Source organism: Mustelus asterias, chromosome 1 (genome assembly GCF_964213995.1).
Source record: "Mustelus asterias chromosome 1, sMusAst1.hap1.1, whole genome shotgun sequence".
NCBI lineage: Eukaryota > Metazoa > Chordata > Chondrichthyes > Carcharhiniformes > Triakidae > Mustelus > Mustelus asterias.
Window position 1 is genome coordinate 28,295,429 of NC_135801.1, and position 21,965 is coordinate 28,317,393.

Sequence of the window (21,965 nt, forward strand, 5' to 3'; positions counted from 1 at the left end):
ACCTGTGTGCAGTAGATCAGGTATCAAGTTAAGGTAGAAGGTCAAATTTCAATTATTCAGTTCTGGAGCAACCATTCAGATGAAATAAGACCGGCACGTTTTAAATAAGTAATATCTGTGGCTCCACTTTAGTAGTCAGGACATTGTTCGCTCCAGCTTGGAAGAGTATGGATCAAAGTGAGAGTACAGAAGAGGACGGCACATTCACGACCATTTCTCTAGCTGATGATTCGGGTAAAGTTGAGTTAATGAGTAACACTCAGGGGGAGGGGGAATGCAGTGGTTGTTGACATTTCTTTCTGCTGCTTCGACAAATCGTTTTGAATTAATGATCAAAACGCGTGGTTGTTTTGTTTTTGGATCATTATGTCTGCTCACTTGGCGCAAGAAATCTTATTTCTAAGAATCAGGTGGGACAATATCAAAAATGTGATTGTGCATGTAAGGAACAGTTTTTAAAAAAAAACATGTTCTTAACCTGTTTCAGTGACAATACTTTTGATGCATTTAAGTGAATCACACTGCCTGATGATCAGACTGTGTTTATACCTGTCCACTGGTATGTGGTGAACTCAGGAGAGCTGCAACTCAGCAATGCTCATGTCAACCTTTTGGCTGGTGTCAACTGGTTCATCTTTTATTCCTGTCTCCATCATATTCATGTGGCTGATTGCGGAGGTTGCTGTTGGGGGAAAAAGGAACTTTTTTGGGTTCAAAAGGAGTGGATTTGGGGTGTTACGCAGCAGTTACAAATGGTATGCATTTGGGTTTCTCTTTTGCTTTGTGACCGTTTTGAGTTGACTTTGGAAACAAATGTTAAAAAGATAGAATGCAATGCATAAATTAAGAAAAAAAATGTTGATGCATCTGTGAACTTGGCCAAATGTGTTTAATTCAGAAAAAAAAATCAAGATTTTGATGTGTTTTACTTCGAAGACTCAGGATTTTGATGTAGTTCTGAACATGTCCAGATGTGTTTTAATTGATTAGTTTGATGGTTTGTGAACTTATTTTGAACATAAGTGGAACCTGTTTTTCAAGTTAATGAAAAATTAATGTGAGGGATTTTTGGGATAAACATGTGTAGAGAAAGGTTTGTAAAGAGCTAGTTATGTTTAATTTTAAGGTGACTATTTGGTGTGTGTGTGTGGGCAGGCAGGATGCCTCAGATGGGTTGGCCTGTCTCTCTGCCTTCCTGTACCTGTCCCACTCTCCCTCTGGTGGCCATCTTGCTCCATGCAGGCTGAGCTGACTCGACGCCGCGTCTCTTCCCCCCACCCTCTGTGTTTAAATCCTCCTGATTCAGACCGCCACCCGGCAATAAATACCTGCTGCCCGGTGTGGGTAAGGTAAGTGTCGGCTGGACTCTGGCCGCTTTAAAGGGTTTCCCCCCCCCCAAAAAGCACCCTCCCTTTTGCCGAGGAAGAAGCTGTTTAGGAAATTGCCGGCGGCAGCGCTGTGCTGTGGAGAAGGTTAGGCCTTTAGTCAGCCTGCAGACCAGGAGGGGAAAACTGGATTAAATACAACCCCCTGGGAAATATCACAAGCTCTCCCTAAAGAGAGAGAGCTGGAAACTGACTGAGCATTTAAACAGGCTGCTGTCTGTGTGTTTATTTGTCTAGATTCAAACCATGGCTAGCTTTAAAAAGGAAATTCTGGCCCTCAGACTGTCTGTTCCACCCATTTCTATTAATGGGGTGTGTGTGTTTTTTTAATTTAAATGTTATTCCCTCAGACTGTGTATTCCATCCTTTTTTTTAATGGTATGTGTGTTTTAATTCCTATTTCCTCAGACTGTCTGTTCTAGCCTTTTTACAATTTATTAATGGGGTGTGTGTTTTTAAATTTCATTCCCTCAGACTGTATTCTACCTTTTTATTAATGGGTTAATGTGTGTTTTTAATTTAAATTTTATTCCTTCAGATTGTTTTCTACCCTTTAATTAATGGGGTGTGTGTTTTTTAATTGCTATTCCCTCAGACTGTCTGTTCTACCTTTTTTACAATTTATTAATGGGGTGTGTTTTCTAAAATTTTATTCCCTCAGACTGTATTCTACCTTTTTTTTACACAAATGAGTATTAATGAGGTATGTATTTTTTTTTAAATTTAAATTTTATTCCTTTCTCAGACAGGGCAAGTCCAAAGATGTGCGGGTTAGGTTGATTGGCCATGCTAAAAAAAAATTGCCCTTAGTGTCCTGAGATGCATAGGTTAGAGGGATTAGTTGGATAAGTATGTAGGGATATGGGAGTAGGGCCTGGGTGGGATTGTGGTTGGTGCAGACTCGATGGGCCGAATGGCCTCTTTCTGTACTGTAGGGTTTCTATGATGAATCTATCTCGCTTACTCCAGAAACCAATTCAAAATCAAACTGAATCCCATTCATGGTCCCCACAAGAGAGACATGACAGATCCAAGCTGACAGGAACAGGCATTGCACCTGATCGCAGGCTTGATCCTGCGCCAAAAGGCCAAGAAGTGATAATGGGGGTGTAGTGTTGTGAGCGGCTGAGGTATCTTGAGCAGTAAAGCCCAAGGCACCATCTTCTTATCTATGCTTCTAATTGATCTCGGGCAGGGTGGTGATTAAATTCATGTAGATTGGGTGGAATTGTCCATTGTGGAGCCTCTGCGGGCAGGATAGCTAGCATGATTCCTGCTGGGCGGTGGGGTGGGTGAACACCTGATCTTTTAAGCTAATCGATTATGCATTTGTGAGGAGCTCAGTGAATTTTGTGACTGGGTAGGCAGGAAGTCACCCTGCTGTTACCTCAAGGGGTCAAAGGTCCTGACGCCATATTTAAATGACACCTGGACAGACATACACACAGTGCAGTTCAGGAGCTTTGGATTACCTGTCTGGAGTCCTTAATGGCTGCAGCTCATAGAGGAGAACATGGCTGATGTGAACAACCACATCCTGGGACATACAAGGATGCCTCGGTGTTACTTTTCATTCATAAAAACACCAATGGCAACATGGTTGGGTCAATGCTTGCTATTGCATTGGCCCATGTTCTCCAGTCTCCTGACCTTATGGAGGCCGTGCTGCCTCTTGCTGCACAAGTCTTTCTCCTCCTGGTCTTTGCCAACTGGTGACGTAGTCCTCCTCATCTGGATGTGAGCCATTACCAAGACAGGAATTCGTGCAGCCTCTGTCTTCAACTCCTCAGTGGATGTGTAAACGAATTGGAGTGAACATATCCTTTTATAGGTTTCCTGCCATAAATCCTATGCCTGGCCTCCATCTAAACATGGCATACTCACCTCACTCCTTCCAAGTAAAGGTTCCCTGGTGGAAAACCAGACGCCATATACATGAATGCGTATGGAGACATTTCTTTAATGTGGAGATGCCGGCGTTGGACTGGGGTGGGCACAGTAAGAAGTCTCACAGCACCAGGTTAAAGTCCAACAGGTTTATTTGAAGGGGCAGTGCTCCGAAAGCTTGTGGCTTGTGCTACCAAATAAACCTGTTGGACTTTAACCTGGTGTTGTGAGACTTCTTACTTTGACATTGCTTTGACCAGGGTGATGAGAGCCAATTTCAAAAAGTTTTTTCTCTACACTCTCCAATTCTATAGACCATTGACTTGGCAGTATAAAAACCAAACTGCATGATCATTTACCCCTGAGGATGGAGGTTCAGAGTTATGAATTGGCTGCCCTCCTATTGAGCCATTCCATCTCTCTTCATTTCTGCCTCTGACTGCACCTAATGGCAAAAACAAAATGAATGGCAGCTCCACACTTTTCTGGGGTGTTATGAGACCCATGAGTCGGGAACAAACTGGCTACAATGTGGGCTTTACAATTGAGAGGAGAACACAACTGAGCAACTTTGACATCCAGTTGCCTCGTTAATTAGCTTCAGTCAGCTATCTTCAACCCACTTAAAGATCTTTCTGTCATCCCCACATCCCCAGGGATCTTGCTGACCAACTAACTGTGTGGTCAAGGTCAGTTTAGAAAAATAGTGTGCCAACTTCTGCAACCCCTTGCCCCCGATCACTATAGATCCACACAAGATCACCATTCCTCTCCGCTGTGTAACACTTGAACCTTTTTCCCCTGCCCCCCCTACTCTGGATCCCACCGTAATCTGCATGACATCCCTCCCCTCAGTACAAACACCCATTACTCTCCCCGTGGTCACTATGACCCTGCCCCCTCCCATTATCCAAGCCACCTGATGAGATCTTCACCTACCAGACTCTCAACCTGGACCTGCCACCCTCCCTCATCTTGCTCCCCCATCTGACAATCACTGTCCCCTCCTATTACCAGTACTATGAGTTCACCACCCCCCCTTACCCCAAGAACTCAACACCAACAATCCTGCCTCCCCTGTCCAGCCTTTGTTCCACCTGATTCTTCCAGGGGGGTGCTACTGCTTGAAAGGGCACATGGACAAGGGAGGAGAGGATCGGACTCTACTGAGCCCCCACGGTTTGTTTACCTTGAAAGTATCTATAGAGCACCATCCCTTTAAGAGTTGAAATGAGGGATGATAGTTAATGAGGTAAGTGAAGAAGGACAGGGGGAATCCACTTTTTAAAAATTATCTTGGATGTGGCTGCGTGTCAGTGTTGCCACCTTTCGAGGTTACAAAAAAAAGTAAGGAATTAATTCCTGTGATCCTCTGAAACATTTACTGCCCAACCAGAAACCTTCAGCACTAACTCTTTCATCGTCCCTGTGCTCTTCCATCAGCGACATATTCCAGACAAATACAGTTCAACAATACTTCAATGTTCAGATTTCCAATCTGCTCTTTGCAGACTCTGTGGTGGCTGGTTCCTGATGGGGAAAATATAGAAGATTATCTGGGCAAACTCAAAAAAGCTAATTGCTGTCTTGTTGTCCAAACCGCACCCCACCCAACCCCCCTCAAATGATCAATTATTCCTTCAGTGTTTCTGCATATTATCTGTTTTCACTGTTATTCTACATATTCACCACACCACCCCCTGTATAAAGTAATTAAGCCTCAACTTGTCAGTGCAGCTTCCTCCTAAGCTTGACTTCGTGTCCTCCAGTTTTTGAGTTTGCGGCAAACTGAAATACATCAGAATTCAGTTGATCTATTCCTTAAAGGTATCTCCTGAGCATTCTCTTCAAGAGTAAACAGAAAATATGCATCCTCTCAGCAAATCAGATATTTTAATGCTTCATGCATATTAGTGTTAAATAAAGGTCTTGCAAGTTAAATGTTTGAGACGATAAAACATAACTGGGCCTTGCGTACAATAAGTAGGCTAATCCAATGAGCCAGATAGAGGGTGAGCTTTTATACTAAAACAAAGCAACACACTAATGTTTTCTTCAATATTTCTTCATAAATTATTGGTACTGAAGAACTCTTGTACCACAGAATGCTAGATTACATCCCTTCCTTCCTTGAATGTTGTAATCTTCTGCAGATTGTTAAACCCTCTTTGTTTATTGTTTGTGTTCTTTCTGATACATATGCAAATGAGTGAGTTAACCAATCTAATCACCATTCTAAAGGAAAGCAATGGAGAGTTGCATTCTATAATGGAAGCTTGACTTCCATAATTGGCTCATGAGGTGTGTTACCTCTGCACAAAAACACATCAGCAGGTTTACAGGTGCCGGAGTGTGGCGACTAGGGGATTTTCACAGTAACTTTATTGCAGTGTTAATGTAAGCCTACTTAAGAATATAAGAACATAAGAAATAGGAGCAGGAGTAGGCCATCTAGCCCCTCAAGCCTGCCCCACCATTCAATAAGATCATGGCTGATCTGAAGTGGATCAGTTCCACTTACCCGCCTGATCCCATAACCCCTAATTCCCTTACCGATCAGGAATCCATCTACTTGTGACTAATAAATGAACTTTTAGTATCAGCAGAGGTTCAATTTTAAACACCTACTCCTTGTGTTCCTGTCTGGTAGCTGAGGTGACCGGTTTTATATTGGGAGCAATGTTCTCCCCCATTTGCAAGCTCGGGGGGGGGGGAATAAAATAGTGCTGCTGATCATTCCAGTGCGCACATGTGTGCAGTGGCTTCCCTGAGTATTTGACTTATTGTCTTGCATTAAATTACTACCATTTTTTTTAAAAAACGGCTTTCGCAACCAGTTTTGGTGGAGCAGATATTGAAAGGAATAAAGGGTTTTTTTTTTGGAAGGCTGGTGTAGTGTTAGAATGAGAAAAATGTGGGAGGATGAAGGCTGAGCAGCAGAATCTGGGAATGGAGGTAGTTCACTGACTAGGACAATGATATGGATTCAAGATGACACAAAATTAGCATTGAAGTTTGTCCATGCTAAATGGATACTTTCACTTTGGGATTATTGCTGTTGTATTTTTAAATGTGTACTCCATAGACAATAGGATGATATTAACATTCTTTTCTACTCAAACTCAGCAATATAATTGACAGAATCTGCTTCCAGAAGAACAAATGGAACATTTGTGGATCAAAGAACCTCTTTTTACTTTGCTAGGGGTTTGTTTTTAATCCTGTACCTGATGAGGGAGAATCATAACTTTAACCAGTTGACCAATCTACTCCAACCCCGTGTTAGATCTGAGAAGCTGGGCTAGGTACTTGCTGGCAGATCTGCTGCAGGCATTAGCAGAACAACATTCGTTTCCATGTGAGACCTCACGTGGTGGATCTCTAGCTCGGTAGCTGGTGGCTGAATGAACTAAAACTTATTTCCCCCCCGCCCCCACACCCTCCCAGTCTCTGCTAGTATAATTCATTTTTTTACTCTTGTATCTGAAGTGTTATTAATGATTTTATTCCCCAGCAGTTTGTTGCCACTTTCCTTTTGGAGGCAGGGAGCTATGTTGATTAGCACTTGTGTGATTTCAATGCCTATTTGGCATTTTTTTTAAAAAGTCCACCGCTTCATGTTATAGAAAACTAGCATTCCCCTTTTATTCGGAGGTGCTGGCTGAGATTGGAGTATGCCGAGGGGGAGAAGACATTTTAGTAACTTCCCAGCTGGCATTAGTTTGAGTCTAGATAGTGGGTGTTGACGGGCTTTTTGATGTGAAGAGGGCACCACAGCTGAGTAATCCTGTTGTCACCTGATACCTCTCGACATATTCCAGTAGGAGTTGTTGGATAGTGATCAGGAGTGGGGAACAATTGTTAATTCTTTCCTCTCCCTAAATATGGGTGCTGAATTCAACTGTTGTTCCAAATGATATTCGATAACAATACCCCCATCACTGCTTTAGTGCTAAAGTCTGTTAATTTAGCAGAGAAGTGGAGATGCCGGCGTTGGACTGGGGTAAACACAGTAAGAAGTCCAACAGGTTTATTTGGTAGCAAAAGCCACACAAGCTTTCGGAGCCTTAAACCCCTTCTTCAGGTGAGTGGGAGTTCTGTTCACAAACAGGGCATATAAAGACACAAACTCAATTTACAGAATAATGGTTGGAATGAGAATACTTGCAGCTAATCAAGTCAAGTATTCGCATTCCAACCATTATTCTGTAAATTGAGTTTGTGTCTTTGTATGCCCTGTTTGTGAACAGAATTCCCACTCACCTGAAGAAGGGGCTTAGAGCTCCGGAAGCTCGTGTGGCTTTTGCTACCAAATAAACCTGTTGGACTTTAACCTGGTGTTGTTAAACTTCTTACTGAATTTAGCAGAAACCAGGGATTAAACCAGAGACTTTTATCCTTTATAAGGACTACATGGTGGGATATTTGCCACTTGAGCATTTAGAGAAGCTGATGTAAAATCTTCTGCTACTTGGATCATTTTATATCTTTAATTCTTTTTCATTAGTGGATTCTGGATCGACCATTTCTGATTCAAAACCCGACAGTGAACAATTCATGATGAATGCAGATATGGAAGGTATGATGTAAATTGGCTGTTATTGACTTTCAAAGTGCAATCCAATCCTCTCTTTCCTGTAACATACTTCCTCAAAAAGAAGTGCATTTACTAGTACTCCTTTCACCCAAGCACCTTTCTTTAAATGGATGGAGATTGGAGTTATGGAAGTTCATACAAAAGCAGCTGATATCCTTTGCCATTCATTGACCCAAAAATTACCTTTGATCTGTGTCCAGGATGGACTCTGATGCTTTGGGTTGCTGGTGGAATGTGAAGTTCGAACTAGCAGCTGGCTAGTCAATCCTTAGGCAGCACAGTAAGTGGCGCAGTGACGTCCAGGCAAAAACCGGTCTCTAAAGATTGTCTACCTTCATTTACTAAGGAGCTTTGGACTTGACAAGATCTGACAAACAGCAATGAAATGAATAACCTAGTCATTTTTTAAAAAGTTGAATGAGGGAGGATTGTTGACAAAGTAAATAGGGGCAGGAATAGGCCATTAAACCTCTTGCACCTGCTCTGCTCTTCAGTCAGATCAAGGTAAGATCAGTTTTACTTTCCTGCCCTGCCCATATCTGTTGATTCCATTGTTGCTCCAAAATCTATTGATTTCCATAGTGAATATATTCAATAACTCAGCACCCACAGCTCTATGAGGTAGAGAGTTACAATGATTCACAAACCGTTGAAGACATTTTTCCTGGCCTCAGTCCTAAATGGCCAACCCCTTTGAGACTATGCCCCCTAAACCTAGACCCTCCTGCTACAGGGAAACAGCCTCTCAACATTGACCCTGTCAAACCCTCAAAAATTTTCGGTTTCAGTAAGATCACTTCTCATTCTTCTAAACGCCAGAGAATAGACACTATCCTCCTCAACTTTTCTTTTTAGACAACCCTCTCATTCCATAAATCAGCCTAGTGAATTTTTTTTTGCATCCTTGCTCAAGGCAAATATATCCTTCCACCGGTAAGGTGACCAAAATAGTATTCCAGATGTGGTCTCAGTAAAACTCTATATAACTAGCAAGGTTTCCTTGCTAATGTACATCAACACTCTGTTGCCAAAAAACCTGATGAGATGCCAAAAAACCTAACATTTCATTTGCCTTCCTAATTGTTTGTAGCAGCTGCATCTTAACTGTCAGTGTTACATGCAAACTAAGAGCAGAAGCAGGCCACTCAGCCCCTCAAGCCTGTTCCACCATTCAATAAGATCATGGCTGATCTGATTGTAAACCCAACCCCACATTTCTGCCTACACCTGATGACCCTTCATCCCTTGTTAATCAAGAACCTATTGAATTCTGTATTTTAAAAAAATATTCAAATACTCTTCCTCAAAAAGGCAGTGGAAGCAGAGTGTTCCAGAAAGAACTGAGATTTTTTTTTTTCGTCTCTACCTTAAATGAACAACCCCTAATTCTAGATTCTGTGATGAGCAAATATTCTCTCCACATCCCCCCCTTCCAATACCCATCAGGATCTTAAAATTTTAATCAAGTTGCCTCTTGCCCGTCTAAACGCTAGTGGATACAAACCTAGCCCCTCAAACCTCTTGTCGTAAGACATTCCTGGTATTAATTTAGTAAACATTCTCTGAACTGCTTCTAACACATTTACGTAATTCCTTAAATAAGGAGACCAATACTCTAGTTGTGATCTCACTAATGCCCCGCACAACTGAAGCATAATCTCCCTAATTTTATAATCAATTCTCCTCTCAGTAAACAATATCATTCTATTAGCTTCCTAATTACTTGCTGTAGTTGTATACTAGCCTTTTATGATTAATGTACTAGGACACAGATCCTTCTACACCTCAGAGCATTACAATCTCTCACCATTAAGGTAAAAGCTTTTTTACTCTTCTGCCAAAATAGATAATTTCAAATTTGCCCACATTATACTCAACTTGCCAGATTTTTGCCCATTCTCTTAAATTATCTGTCTGTCTTTATCACCTCCTTACCTCAGTTTACTTTCCTACTTATCTTTGTGTCATCAGCATATTTAGCAACCATACCTTCATCCAAGTCATTTATATAAATTCTAAAAAGCTGAGGCCCTGGCACTGATCCCTGCGGCACACCACTTGTCCCATCCTGCCAACCAGAAAAATATCCATTTACGCCGACTCCCTGTATCTTATCTCCCTGAAACTAAATGTAAAATTTAACCATATTATGAGTGCTGCTACTTAGGGGTGCATTCATTGAGGTTATCAATTAATCCCATCTCATTGCACAATACCAGGTCTCGTATAGCCTGCCTTCTGGTTGGCTCCAGAACATGCTGTTGTCAGAAACTATCCCAGAAACATTCTATTAATTCCTCATTTACATCACCTTTGCCCACCTGACTTTCCAGTCTTTATATAGATTAAAATCCCATCTGATTATCACAAGTTCCCATTATCTCTGTGCTAAGGTATAGTTAAAAGGAGGCATGTACACCACTGCCACAAGTGACTTCTTGCCTTTATCAATTCTCATATCAACACAAACTACTTCTACATTGTGGTTTCCTGAACTTGGATCATTCCTATCCAATGTGCCAATACTATCATTAATCAACAGAGCCATCCCTCCAATTTTTCCTAACTTCCTGTCCTTGCCAAATGTTGCATACTCTCAATATTCAGGTCTCAATCTTTGTCACCCTGGAGCCTTTTCTCCATAATGTCTTACTATGAGTTCATCTGTTTTATTCCTAATGCTGTGTGTTTGGATGCAGAACTTTTAGTTTTGCCCTTTTATTATTTTTATAATATCCAGCCTTCTCTGCTGATTTATTCTTAGATTTGTACTTGGATCGGGCTGTCCAAATGTGGATCCATCTCAGGTCTATTTGTCGGTGCAGGCTTTCTGGGCTGAATAGCCTCCTTCTGCACTCTAGGGATTCAATGATTTTTTTAAAAAAAATCTGCAGTTCTATTATTAATTAATTTTATTAATTCTTCTTACCAAAGTATTTCCCCACATTTTGCTTCATCTGCCATCTTCTTGCCTAGACACTTAACCAGCCTATACCTCTGCGGTCTGTTTCTCTTCTCCTCACAGCTGACTTTACTTTCCCACCTAGCTTTGTATCGTCAGCAAACATGGGCATGTTGCTTGGTCACCTAGTGGGGAGATTAGCTGACTTTTGGTTCTGTTAATTTCTCCTGTATTTTTCCTTCGCAACTAATCACTCGGTTAACATCTCGGTTCTTCATTATAAATTCTTTGTCATCCATTGGTGATTTTTAAAGTCCCTTAAATTTATAGATTTAGAATTTTTTTAGCAACGTTATAATCTGATTTTTAAATCTTTTTAATCTGATACCATCCTTAACTTCTCTAAGATACATGATTGAACTGTTTTTCCAGTAGTGGTTTTTGGAATATATATTTTTTGGTATTATTTCTTTAAATGTCTGCCATACCTTTTATCTACCATCATATTTTTTAATCTAAATTCCCAATCTAACTGAGCCGACTGCCTCTGATTTGTTTGTAATTAGCTTTGTTTAGATTTAAGACCCTAGTTTTGGACTTAATCACCACTCAACTTAATATGACATTCTTAATATTATGATACTTCTCGAGAGGACATCTTATTATAAAATTACTAATGAACCTGCCTCATTATGCAATCCTAGAGTTTAAATAACCAGTTCTCTACCATGACAAATTGTTTTAGAAATCTGTCTCAAATATATATCAGGACCTTGACTTCCAAGCTGCTTTTGCTTATTTGGTTTACGCTGTCTTTTTGAGGATTAACGTCTCCCACTATCCCATTACCCTTGCTCCAGCTCCTCCTAATTTCCAAACTTATACTTTTTTTGAATAGTGCTGAGAGATCTTTATTTATCCAATGAGAAGAGACAAATTGAACCTTGTAAGTTGTCTGCAACCAGCAGCTCAAAGGCAAAAATGGAAAGATATGACTGAGATGTCAGGGTAGAGCTAACTCCTCCATTTACATTTAGAAAAGTCAATTTATTCATCAGATTATCTATGTGGTAAGAGCACTTTTTGACACAATCCGATAAATTCAACCTGATAATATTTGTGGGTAGTGGCATCAGAGTTCTCCCTAAATGAATGTGTGCATTACCTCTGACCTCTGGGTTCTCGCAAAATTATAATGTTTATTGGTGATCTAAAGGTAGGTCTGCCAGTTTGAGTTCCACCACAGGCGAGCAATTTAAGAATAGCTAGCCTGTGGAACATAGGATCAGGAATAGCCATTCAGCTCTTCCAGCCTGGTCCACCATTAAGTTAGTTCATGGCTGGCTGATGTGCATCGCAGCCCCCATCTACTCAGCTTGGTTCTGTAAACATCCCAGTTATTCTACTTTAACTTCATGGATGTAATCAGGCCAGTATGTGAATTTAGCATCAGGATTTTCATTTTGGTGTTTTTTGCTTTGGGTCTATGTAATGCATGACCCGCTTGGTACCATTTTGGAATGGCCCCTCCAGTTCTGAACCTAACCCCTGTTCCCAGAGTGTTCAGCTCACTGTTCACCTAATCCCCTGACCCTCCCGATTGCTGCTATACTCCCTGACCTTTCTGCTTGTCACCCAATGCAACTCACCAACCCTCCTACTGACTGCCTCTCACCATCTCCCTGATTTTTCCGCTGGCCACTCCACTCACTCCCTCGCTTGCTTCCTACCTCTTGCTACTTCTCTCCCAAGCGTGCTCTCAGCAAGGGTTCAAGAGCGCAAGCAAGCGGGAGACAAATAGAAAGAATTGAAATATGCTAATGTTTTCAGGTACAAATTTTGTAAAATATAGTATTTAAACTTGCATGGTATAATGTTTTCATTTTTTCTGATAAGAAAGGTGCTACAGAAGCTAATGACATCTTGGTTGGAATGGGAAAATGTGATTCACTTGATCATTTTAAGTTGCACTTTTCAAGAACACAACTACAGTGTTAAGCGAGGAGTTACTGTACTGTTGCCTAACACAAATCTAACAATCTGTTTTGAAACTTTCCATCAACTTAGTTGCAACAGTTTTTGAAGGAGAATTTTCCAGATTTTCACTACCCTTTTATCTGAAAGGGTGCATCCTGGCTCTAATCCTAAGGTTATTCCCACCATCCACTCCTGTCCTGTACTCTTCCACCACAGGTAATAGGGTCAATAAAGCAGAACTGTCAAATCCTTTAATAAATGTGAAATACTTCACCCTTAAATCTTTTTTATTCTTTCATGGTATGTGGGTGTTGCTGGCTAGACCAGCATTTTTAATGCCCATCTCTAATTGCCCTCGAAGCTGATGGTGAGCCACCTTCTTGAATCGCTGCAGTCCATGTGGTGAATCTTTTCACCCCTCACCGCCCCCGCCCCTAATATATATATTCTTCCTGAGATGCATTTCACAACATGCTAAATGGGGTCTAACCAGGGCCTTGTACAACTCCAGAATAACTTCGGGGCCAGCATTCCATTAGCTTTTCAAATTTATTTTGTACCTATCCTCCAGCTTTGTTATTTCTGTACTTAACACCTAAGGCACTAATTTTCTGGCAGGATTAATGGGGTACAAATAACAGCAAAGGTATCACTTCAATGGAAGCAATTCTGCAGTAGAAATGGAGTACACGCCTTATGATCAAGTGAGAGTAGTAAGATCCAATGTAGGTATTTGGCTTTTTGTTTGGTATCTTGTTGTTCTTTTCATATATCCACATAGTGTAGACAGAAATTGAAGATATGAGGATCTAATAGTGTTTTAAGTACATTATATATATTAATTAACCTAATTCAACAACTTGGGAAGTATTGACAAAAGGATACCTGAATTCAAATCAAAAACATGTAGAGGACCTTTGGAAGAGGTTTTCCTGAAGTTGAATGAGACGTAAAAAGACATTTAAATGAAAAGTGTGCTACATCCAGCTGAGCAGGTCAACAGGCACTCTGCTGTGAGGCCTCTTGTTATAACTGTTCTGGAATTGATTGTAAGATGTGCGTGGAAACAGCCCAGAGTAATATGCTCCACATTGACCTTTCTGTGGGAAAGTTGTAATTTCTCCTGCTGCACCTCAACTAGCACCAATGAGAATGGAAGCTAATTGTTGACATGAATATAGGAATTAGGAGCAGAAATTGGCAATTCAGCCCTTCGAGCCTGCTCCACCATTCAATCAGATCATGGCTGATCTCTCCCTGGTCTCAAATCCACCTCCCCACCTGTTTCCCATATCCCTTTAATCTGTTTTTTTATCGATCTCCTTATTAAAACCGTTTAATGATTCAGACTCCACTGCGCTATGGGACAGTGACTTCCACATATTCATCACCCTCTATGAAAAGTAGTTCCTATATATATGTGCTGGACCCTGAATTTGAATGTTTCACTTGCAGCTTTATAAACTGCTTCATCAGAAAGTTGAATTTTTGGAAATGACACCGTTATGTGGATATGCTGTAGGCACTGAGTGAGCCCACGTGTAAAATAAACAAAGTCAAAGCTTATGCTACAAGATAATAACACTTGTGTTGGATTTGAGTGATTGTCTAAACTTGAGGGATCATCTAAGCTGCGAGTGTTGCGGCCTTCAACATGCACACAAATTTTATATCGTTCTTTTAATATGAAAATGTCATGACGTGACCACTAGAGTTTGGTGAAGGTCTTTGTGTAGGTGCCATGGTTGCATTGTGATCTTTTGGGGTTAATTGATTCTTGGTGATCTCGGATGTTCATTTTGACTTTAAATAAATGTGGTGATAAAGTGTTGTAACTTGAGATTGCAATTTTCTGTGAAGGTCAGTGCTTCAGCCCTCCTATTAATAGGACAAACTGATGTTGGCGCTTTCCTCAGTGAATTTGGGATTGCAGTCATGTGTTTGGGGAGGTATGCAGAGATAATTCTGAACAGAATATGGGGTGCTTTTAATCGTAGGGGAAATCTGGAACACGTCACACTGTCTGATACTAAGAATGGGTGCAGCATAGATTTGCCAGAATGATACTGAGGCTAAAAAGGATTAAACTATAGAACTTTAGATTTCATTTTGCAAGCATCGTAACTGGCTGTGGAAAGTACCTCATAATAAAGGGAGAGGAAAATAATGAAGAAGGCAACATTTATTTTCAATGTGTTGGAGTGTTGGTTTTCTTGAGCACTGTTCTACTTCACGTTCTAAATCATGATTTTTGGCTTGTAAAAGTTATGTAATCTTTCCATCAATTCTAGTAATTGATCCCGAGAACCAGGTAGAATTAGAAGAGAAGACACGACTGATTAATCAAGTGTTGGAACTTCAACACACTTTAGAAGGTAAATGAATTTGTAAGTACTGAAGTGCATGCCTTTTATCCTTGTGGATGGATCCACCGATATGCTTAAACCGGGTGGTAGTCTTGAGTGTAAGATTGCATACTCTCACCTTGAGGAAATTCTGTCCTATCTGAAGGAAGCGACTTTGGAAGTTTCTGTTAGAAAAATAATCTTTTCGTATTGCATCTCTTGCTATTCTTGCTCTCTTCCTTCCCAGCTAAAATATAAATACTGGCTTCATTTATAACTGGCAAAGTTATTCTGTGTCAGCTTAAAAATATCGATTGGTATGATTGGATTGAGATTCCATAATTTACTGTATTTTATATCCTAGTGATCAATGTGTCTGTTTTTGCTTATTCAGAGCTGTCTGCACGTGTAGATGCCGTAAAAGAAGAGAATCTGAAACTAAAGTCTGAAAATCAAGTTCTTGGGCAATACATAGAAAATCTCATGTCGGCTTCTAGTGTTTTCCAGACAACAGACACAAAAAGCAAACGAAAGTAAGGGTCAAATTGCTTTGGTCATCCGATTTGGGCCTGTGTACATATTCTCTTTCTAGAATGTCAAATGTTTTGTTTCTTAAGATGTCTGACTAATTAAACTTGACTGGTATGGAATAATGGATTTTTAAAAAGCTGTTGCTTTTTACCTCCGTGGCCTCAAGTCATCTAAGGAGGCATTTTTAGGAAATTTTGAGTATGGCTTCCCCTTGTTAACAGATTTACACTTGGTGATATGTTGTAGCATATTTCTCAAACCCAGTTATACCAAAATGGTTCCATGATTATTAAAGCACACTACGTTTTTGTTAGGAGAATGTAATCTGTAAAGGGATGCTACAGCTTTAATACTGAGTCTGGGCGTCAGTGTAATTTTCCGTGTTGCTGTTGCCTTTAGTTTGGCTTGACCTAGGTACAATGCAGAAATTAGATTAAGAAAAAAAATAGTGCAATATAATGTCAACACTAGAAAAGTGAATTGTCTTAACTTTGTACATGCTGATCAGTCAATGCCACCCTGTGGCCTTTGTGTATAGAGATATGCTAATAATACTACATTTTTGCTATATGTATTTGCCATAATAAAACATTTTAAACTACAATGTGATGTCTAATTGAGTTGAAACTAATAATGTGACTTTGTACCCAAGAGGTGGTGTTTAACCATTTTGTTTCTTCCCACTTTCTCCAACCATCCCCACCCCCTAAGGAAAATACTGAACAATTAAATGCCTCAATTATTTTTGGCTGAATGTGAAATGGACATGTTACTAGTTTGTACGTCTCCTGTAGAATTCCAGCCCCCCCCCCCCCCCCCCCCCCCAGTGAGTCAGAAGTTGCTCCTTTATGAAGATTATATAATTATTATAGAATATAAGAGCGGGGAAGAGCATGTGTCTCACCTGAAGGTGTTTGGAAAGACATTTATAAAAGCACCCCGATTGATTTCTGGAAAATTAAATAAAGGAAATTTGCACATGGGCACACCAGGAACACATGGGGAAACTACTAATTCCAGCCATTTTAATTTCAATTGCAGTAGATTATTTTTTGATAATGATAAATATGTTCCCTCACACATTGCACTTGCATAAACAAACCTATTCTACGGTGGCTTACTGCTAGGGTATAACTTTTCACAACGATGGTCATCAAAATTTAGTTCCACTTTTTGAAATTTGGCTACAAATAAAATTTCATTCAACAACTTTTTTGATCCATGGGCTTCGCTGGCTAGGCCAGCATTAATCACCCATCTCTCATTGCCCTTGGAAGGTGAACTGCCTTCTTCAATCACTGCAGTTCATGTGGTGTAGGCACACCCAGAGTTCTGTTCGGGAGAGAGTTTAGGATTTTAACCCAGCGACAGTGAAGGAATGGCGATTATAGTTTCAAGTCAGGATGGTTCGTGACTTGGAGGGGAACTTGCAGGTAATGGTGTTCCCATGTATCTGCTGCCCATGTCCTTCTTGGTGGTAGTGGTCATGGGTTTGGAAGGTGCTGTCTAAGGAGCCTCGGTGAGTCCTTGAAGTGCATCTTGTAGATGGTACTGTGTGTCAGTGGCAGAGGAAGTGATTTTTGTGAAAGGGGTGGCAATCAAGCAGCCTGCTTTATCCTAAATGCTGTCAAGCTACTTGTGCTGCTGGAGCTGCACTCATCCAGGCAAAGGGAGGGCAGCTGAAGATGGCTGGGCCTGGAGCACTACCCTGAGGATATCCTGCAGTGATGTCCTGGAGCTGAGATGACTGATATCACCCTATTAGATATGAGTCTAACCAGCGGAGAGTTTCCCCCTCATTCCCATGAGCTCCAGTTTTGTTAGAGCTCCTTGATGCCACACTCAGCCAAATGATGCCTTGATATCAAGGGCAGTCCCTCTCATCTCACCTATCTAACATATGTGACCAACCAGTTGAATATGCTAAAAAAAAAATCCTCAATTGAAAGCAAATCCCAACTTCAACATTTTTATAAAATAGAACTGAAATTCCAGTTGCTTTGACTGCCTTTGAAGTGTTTCTCCTGGAAGTATTTGTTCAGAGTAAATTTCATCCATCTACCACGGTGGAGATAAGAAAACCAGAAGTCCTGACATGCACTATGACTTCCAAAAACAGTAACCTTTATGCACAGCTCTACGCTAGCAGTTGTAACCTGCTAACTATAGCAGCTATGACTAACAGCAATGCATGAAAAGGAATAGGGGCCACTGCAGGATAAAATCACAGGCAGCAATGGCAAAAATATTGCATATTTTGCTTCAGGATTTACCAGGGGAGATGGATCAAGTGAACATGACATGGATCAATACATTTGAAATGATATGACTGTGCTTCACATAATATTTCTCCTATTTTATGTATTAATTAATCAAATCCTGGCTAAAACTCCTGATCTGGACAGATTGCATTCACCCATCCAGGGAATAGATAGCAGAAGCACTATTGCACGCTTAATAATTAATTAGAAAATGATATAGTGCCAGAGGACTGGCAGATAGATAGCATTATCCCTATGTTTAAGAAGGATGGTCGGGTATTATAAGGAAGTATTTACCAGACAGCGTTAACATCAGTGATCGGGAAGATAAAGGAGAATGAAGATAACTTAAAATAATCTAGAAACCAAAAAATATAGTAATGGTCAGCGTGGATTTCAAAAGGGAAGGTCTTGCTTGACTAACCTCATTGAATTCTTTGCGGTAACAGAGAGAAGATGAGGATAATGTGGCAGATGTGTATATCTCTAGATTTTCAAACAATAAGCCCTGAGCCTGCAGAGTCAGAGAAGTAGCAGCAGTAATTGGTTGCAAAACAGATTAGGGATAAAGGGGTAACAGAGTGGCAGAAGGTGGCTGGTGGGGTGCATTAGTAATCAGTGCTGTGACCAATGTTCTTCACTATATCAAAACACAATTTGCAGATGACACCAATTTTGAATGATAGTCAAGATTGAGGATTGCACAAATTACAAGACACTAACAAACTTGCAGATTGGATATATAATTGACAATTGTATTTCAACATTAAGTGTGAGATATTACATTTTGTTCAGAAAGATTAGATCATGTTACTGGGGAGGAGGAGAGGGCAGGGGGTGTGGAATCTAAAGAACAAAATAATTGGGAGTGCATTAAAACGTGACAAGTTAAGACCATTAAATAAAACAAATCAAGCACACAATTTATTTGTAGAAAAATAGAAATTATACCTTGGTTAGAGCATATTTGGAGTACTATATATTTATGGTCACCACATTAAAACAAAATAAAGGCACTGGAGAAATGGAGGTGGGGGGAAATTACAGGGATGATGGCAGAACTGTGAAATTATGCACATCAAGAATTCATGGACAGGTTGGGTCTTTTTTGCCTGCAAAGGGAAGGCTGAGGAGTGTCACTAAGGCCGGAACTCTCCGGCAGTTTATGCCCTGCCGCCACTGCCAGAGAGAACGGAGAATTTGGCGCTCAGTCAAATCCCTGTTCACTGCAGCGGGACCGGAGAATCCCAGCTGCCGGCCAGGTCGGAGAATCCGGCCCTGGGTCTTTCAAATGAGGAAAGGCTTTGATAGTATTTCTTGCGAGGAATAGCAAAAGTAGAAGTCTTCAATCTAAAATAGACGCCAAAAAATCTAATAGGAAATTTAGAAGAAACTTTGGTGAGATTGGTGAGCGCATGGAACTCTAGAACAATTTGAGGTGAATATTATAGGTGCATTTAAGGAGAAGCTAGATGAGCATTTCAAGAAGCAGGGAATAGAATATTTTGATGCTGGAGTGGGATGAGGAACGATGGGAGAAGGCTTGAAAGGAACATAAGCGCTGACTTCGACTTAGCTGAATGGTCTGTCCTTTGAACTTTCTCATATGGGCTTCCAATGGAAAAGTATTTATTGCAGGCAGTTCAAACAACTTGGAGGCGATTCTCCCCCAAAAATTCTAAGTGCCAAATTCGCGTGAAAACTGGAGTAACTCCTGCCAATTTTTTTTTTAGCGGGATTTTCAAAATGAATCTCCCACACTCTGAGCACTGCAGAGTGTGTCCTCGCGGGATTCCCTCTGAAAATCCAGAGGCGAGGCCTATTCCCCCTGGAGAGGTTGGCAGCATAGCACTGAGCGGACCACTGCGCATGCGCCAATCTTTCAGCGTCAAGATCGGCACATGCGCAATAGCTCCACACCGCTGGCCTCCTGATCACTGGCCAGCCCCAGACCTTGCATCGCTACCCCTCTGTCCCCCCCAACCCCCTGATCACTGGCTTCCGGGACCTCTCTGGGCCACCCCCAGTCTCCTAGTCACCCCCCTCCCCACCCGGATGGCCTGTCCTGATCACCCCCTTCCTTCCCTCTCTCAGTGATCCTCTGGCAGAGTGGCAGTGGGAGACCCAACCCCATCCCCACTGATTGCCCCCTATAGGCCCTGCCCCCTCCGGCCCCATCCCCTTGGCACTGCCTGATGCCTGGTGGGCAATACTAAGGTGTCCCTTGGGCATTGCCAGTATGCTGCTTGGGCAGTGCCAGTGGGCCAGACTGGCACTGCCCGGGGGCACCCCCTTTATGCCTGACCTCCTGGGGGGTCTCCATGGCCTCTATTCCCTCCAGCGGGTTGGGCTGCCTGCTCCCTGTTCGTGGACAGCAGTTGTAAACTGGTGGGGTAGGAGATGCTAGCAAGCCCAGCGACTGCAGTCCCGGGCCCGCTAATGGCATAAAAATACTCATTTAAATATTGTAATCAGCTCCGCTCCGATTTCAGGTGCGGAGATGATGATTCCAAAAATCTTAGACCCGGAGATGTGTGGAGGCCGTGGCACCCCACGGGGAGCCCACTAAACGGCCTCCGCTGATGTCTCCCGGCCCGCTGCGCTGCTAGAATGGTGCAGCGGGCTGGGAGAATCACCCCCCATATTGCTATTGTATGGGTAAGTTTTATGGTTTACTTGTACATTTCAGATCATCATTTCCAACGTTACATGCTCAATGGAGAAACCAAGATGGTGGTCAGAAGGCATTTCACAAAGTCTGGAGGGACTGGATTGATTTGTCTGGTTTTTGATGTGTTGATAACTGTTGCTACCCATTTTTTTGATTTTGTGCTTTTTCAGTTGCATAGTTTTGTGATTTTCATTCCTGTTGCTGGCTTCTTTTGATAAATCTCCGACCTGTTCAGATAGGATTTGTTGCCATTTTTGATTGATGCAACGCTTTACATTGGATATACAGCACAGAAACAGGCTGTTCGGCCTGATAGGTCCACATCGTTGTCCATGTAACGTGGGGCGCTGGTAAGTTCATTTGGCTGGATGGCTAACGTGCAGTTCAGAATAATGCCAATAGCATGGATTTGATTCCTATTCCAGCTGAGATAGACTTGGGACCTGCCTTCCTATCCTGGCCCTGAGAAAGGAAGGCAATGGCAAACCACCACTGACAAAAAAGGACCGTTCAAGATGAAACATCAACAGACAAGGGGTTGGTTGCCTTTGAGCAACCTTTGAGGGTAGTGAATCTCTGGAATTCTCTGCCCATTGAAGCAGTGGAGGCTACCTCGTTAAATATGTTTAAGTCACGGGTAGATAGATTTCTGATCAATAAGGGAATTAAGGGTTATGGGGAGCGGGCGGGTAAGTGGAACTAAACCACTATCAGATCAGCCATGATCTTATTGAATGGCGGGGCAGGCTCGAGGGGCTAGATGGCCTACTCCTGCTCCTATTTCTTATGTTCTTATGAGCAGAACATATGTGGATTGCAATGGAATGTGACATATATACATCTGGGACTTCAGGTCTTTGGTTTGAAGCCATGTCTGATTTATCCACCTTAAACCAAGTTTAAGACACATTTGCATTCAGTTGTTACTGGCTATTGTTTAAAAGCTCAAAGTTGCACTGAATTTGCAAACACACCCACTGAATGACGAGGGGTAAGAAATCGAAGAACAAAGAACTGTACAGCACAGGAACAGGCCCTTTGGCCCTCCAAACCTGTGCCGATCACGTTGTCCTATCTAGACCAACCGCCTGTGTCCCTCTATTCCCTGTCTGTTCATGTGTCTATCCAGCTAAGTCTTAAATGTGGCTAACGTGTCTGTCTCAACCACCTCACTTGGCAATTCCAGGCCCCCATCACCCTCTGTGTAAAAGAACTTCCCCCGCTCATCTCTACCTAGGGATCAATTTCTGCTTGGGTGCAAATGGGAAGTTTGTTTGAAATGGCACTGCTTTTCCGATGAAAAGCTGCGGTTCAAGTTTCTGCCCAAGCTCATTTGAATACGGTCGAGTGTAAAATTTCTCTTTACGTCAGCGCGGTAGAACAATGTAAACGTGTGTTAGCGATTAGTG

General features: G+C 41.6%; 1 protein-coding gene across 3 annotated transcripts; it reads left to right on the forward strand.

Annotated features, from left to right (window-relative positions):
* The first annotated feature begins 561 nt into the window (after positions 1 to 561).
* Positions 562 to 16,226, forward strand: LOC144479596 (short coiled-coil protein). Of its 3 annotated transcripts, none has more exons than XM_078200439.1 (5): positions 562 to 755; positions 2,047 to 2,088; positions 7,780 to 7,851; positions 15,040 to 15,123; positions 15,488 to 16,226. In XM_078200439.1, exons 3-5 carry the CDS (start codon positions 7,830 to 7,832, stop codon positions 15,628 to 15,630), a joined length of 249 nt encoding a protein of 82 aa, XP_078056565.1. In that variant the 5' UTR covers positions 562 to 755; positions 2,047 to 2,088; positions 7,780 to 7,829; the 3' UTR covers positions 15,631 to 16,226. The 3 variants fall into 3 exon arrangements, with proteins under 3 accessions (XP_078056565.1, XP_078055805.1, XP_078054995.1); XM_078199679.1 differs by lacking the exon at positions 562 to 755 and adding an exon at positions 1,212 to 1,349; XM_078198869.1 differs by lacking the exons at positions 562 to 755; positions 2,047 to 2,088 and adding an exon at positions 1,220 to 1,349.
* Positions 16,227 to 21,965: the final 5,739 nt, after the last annotated feature.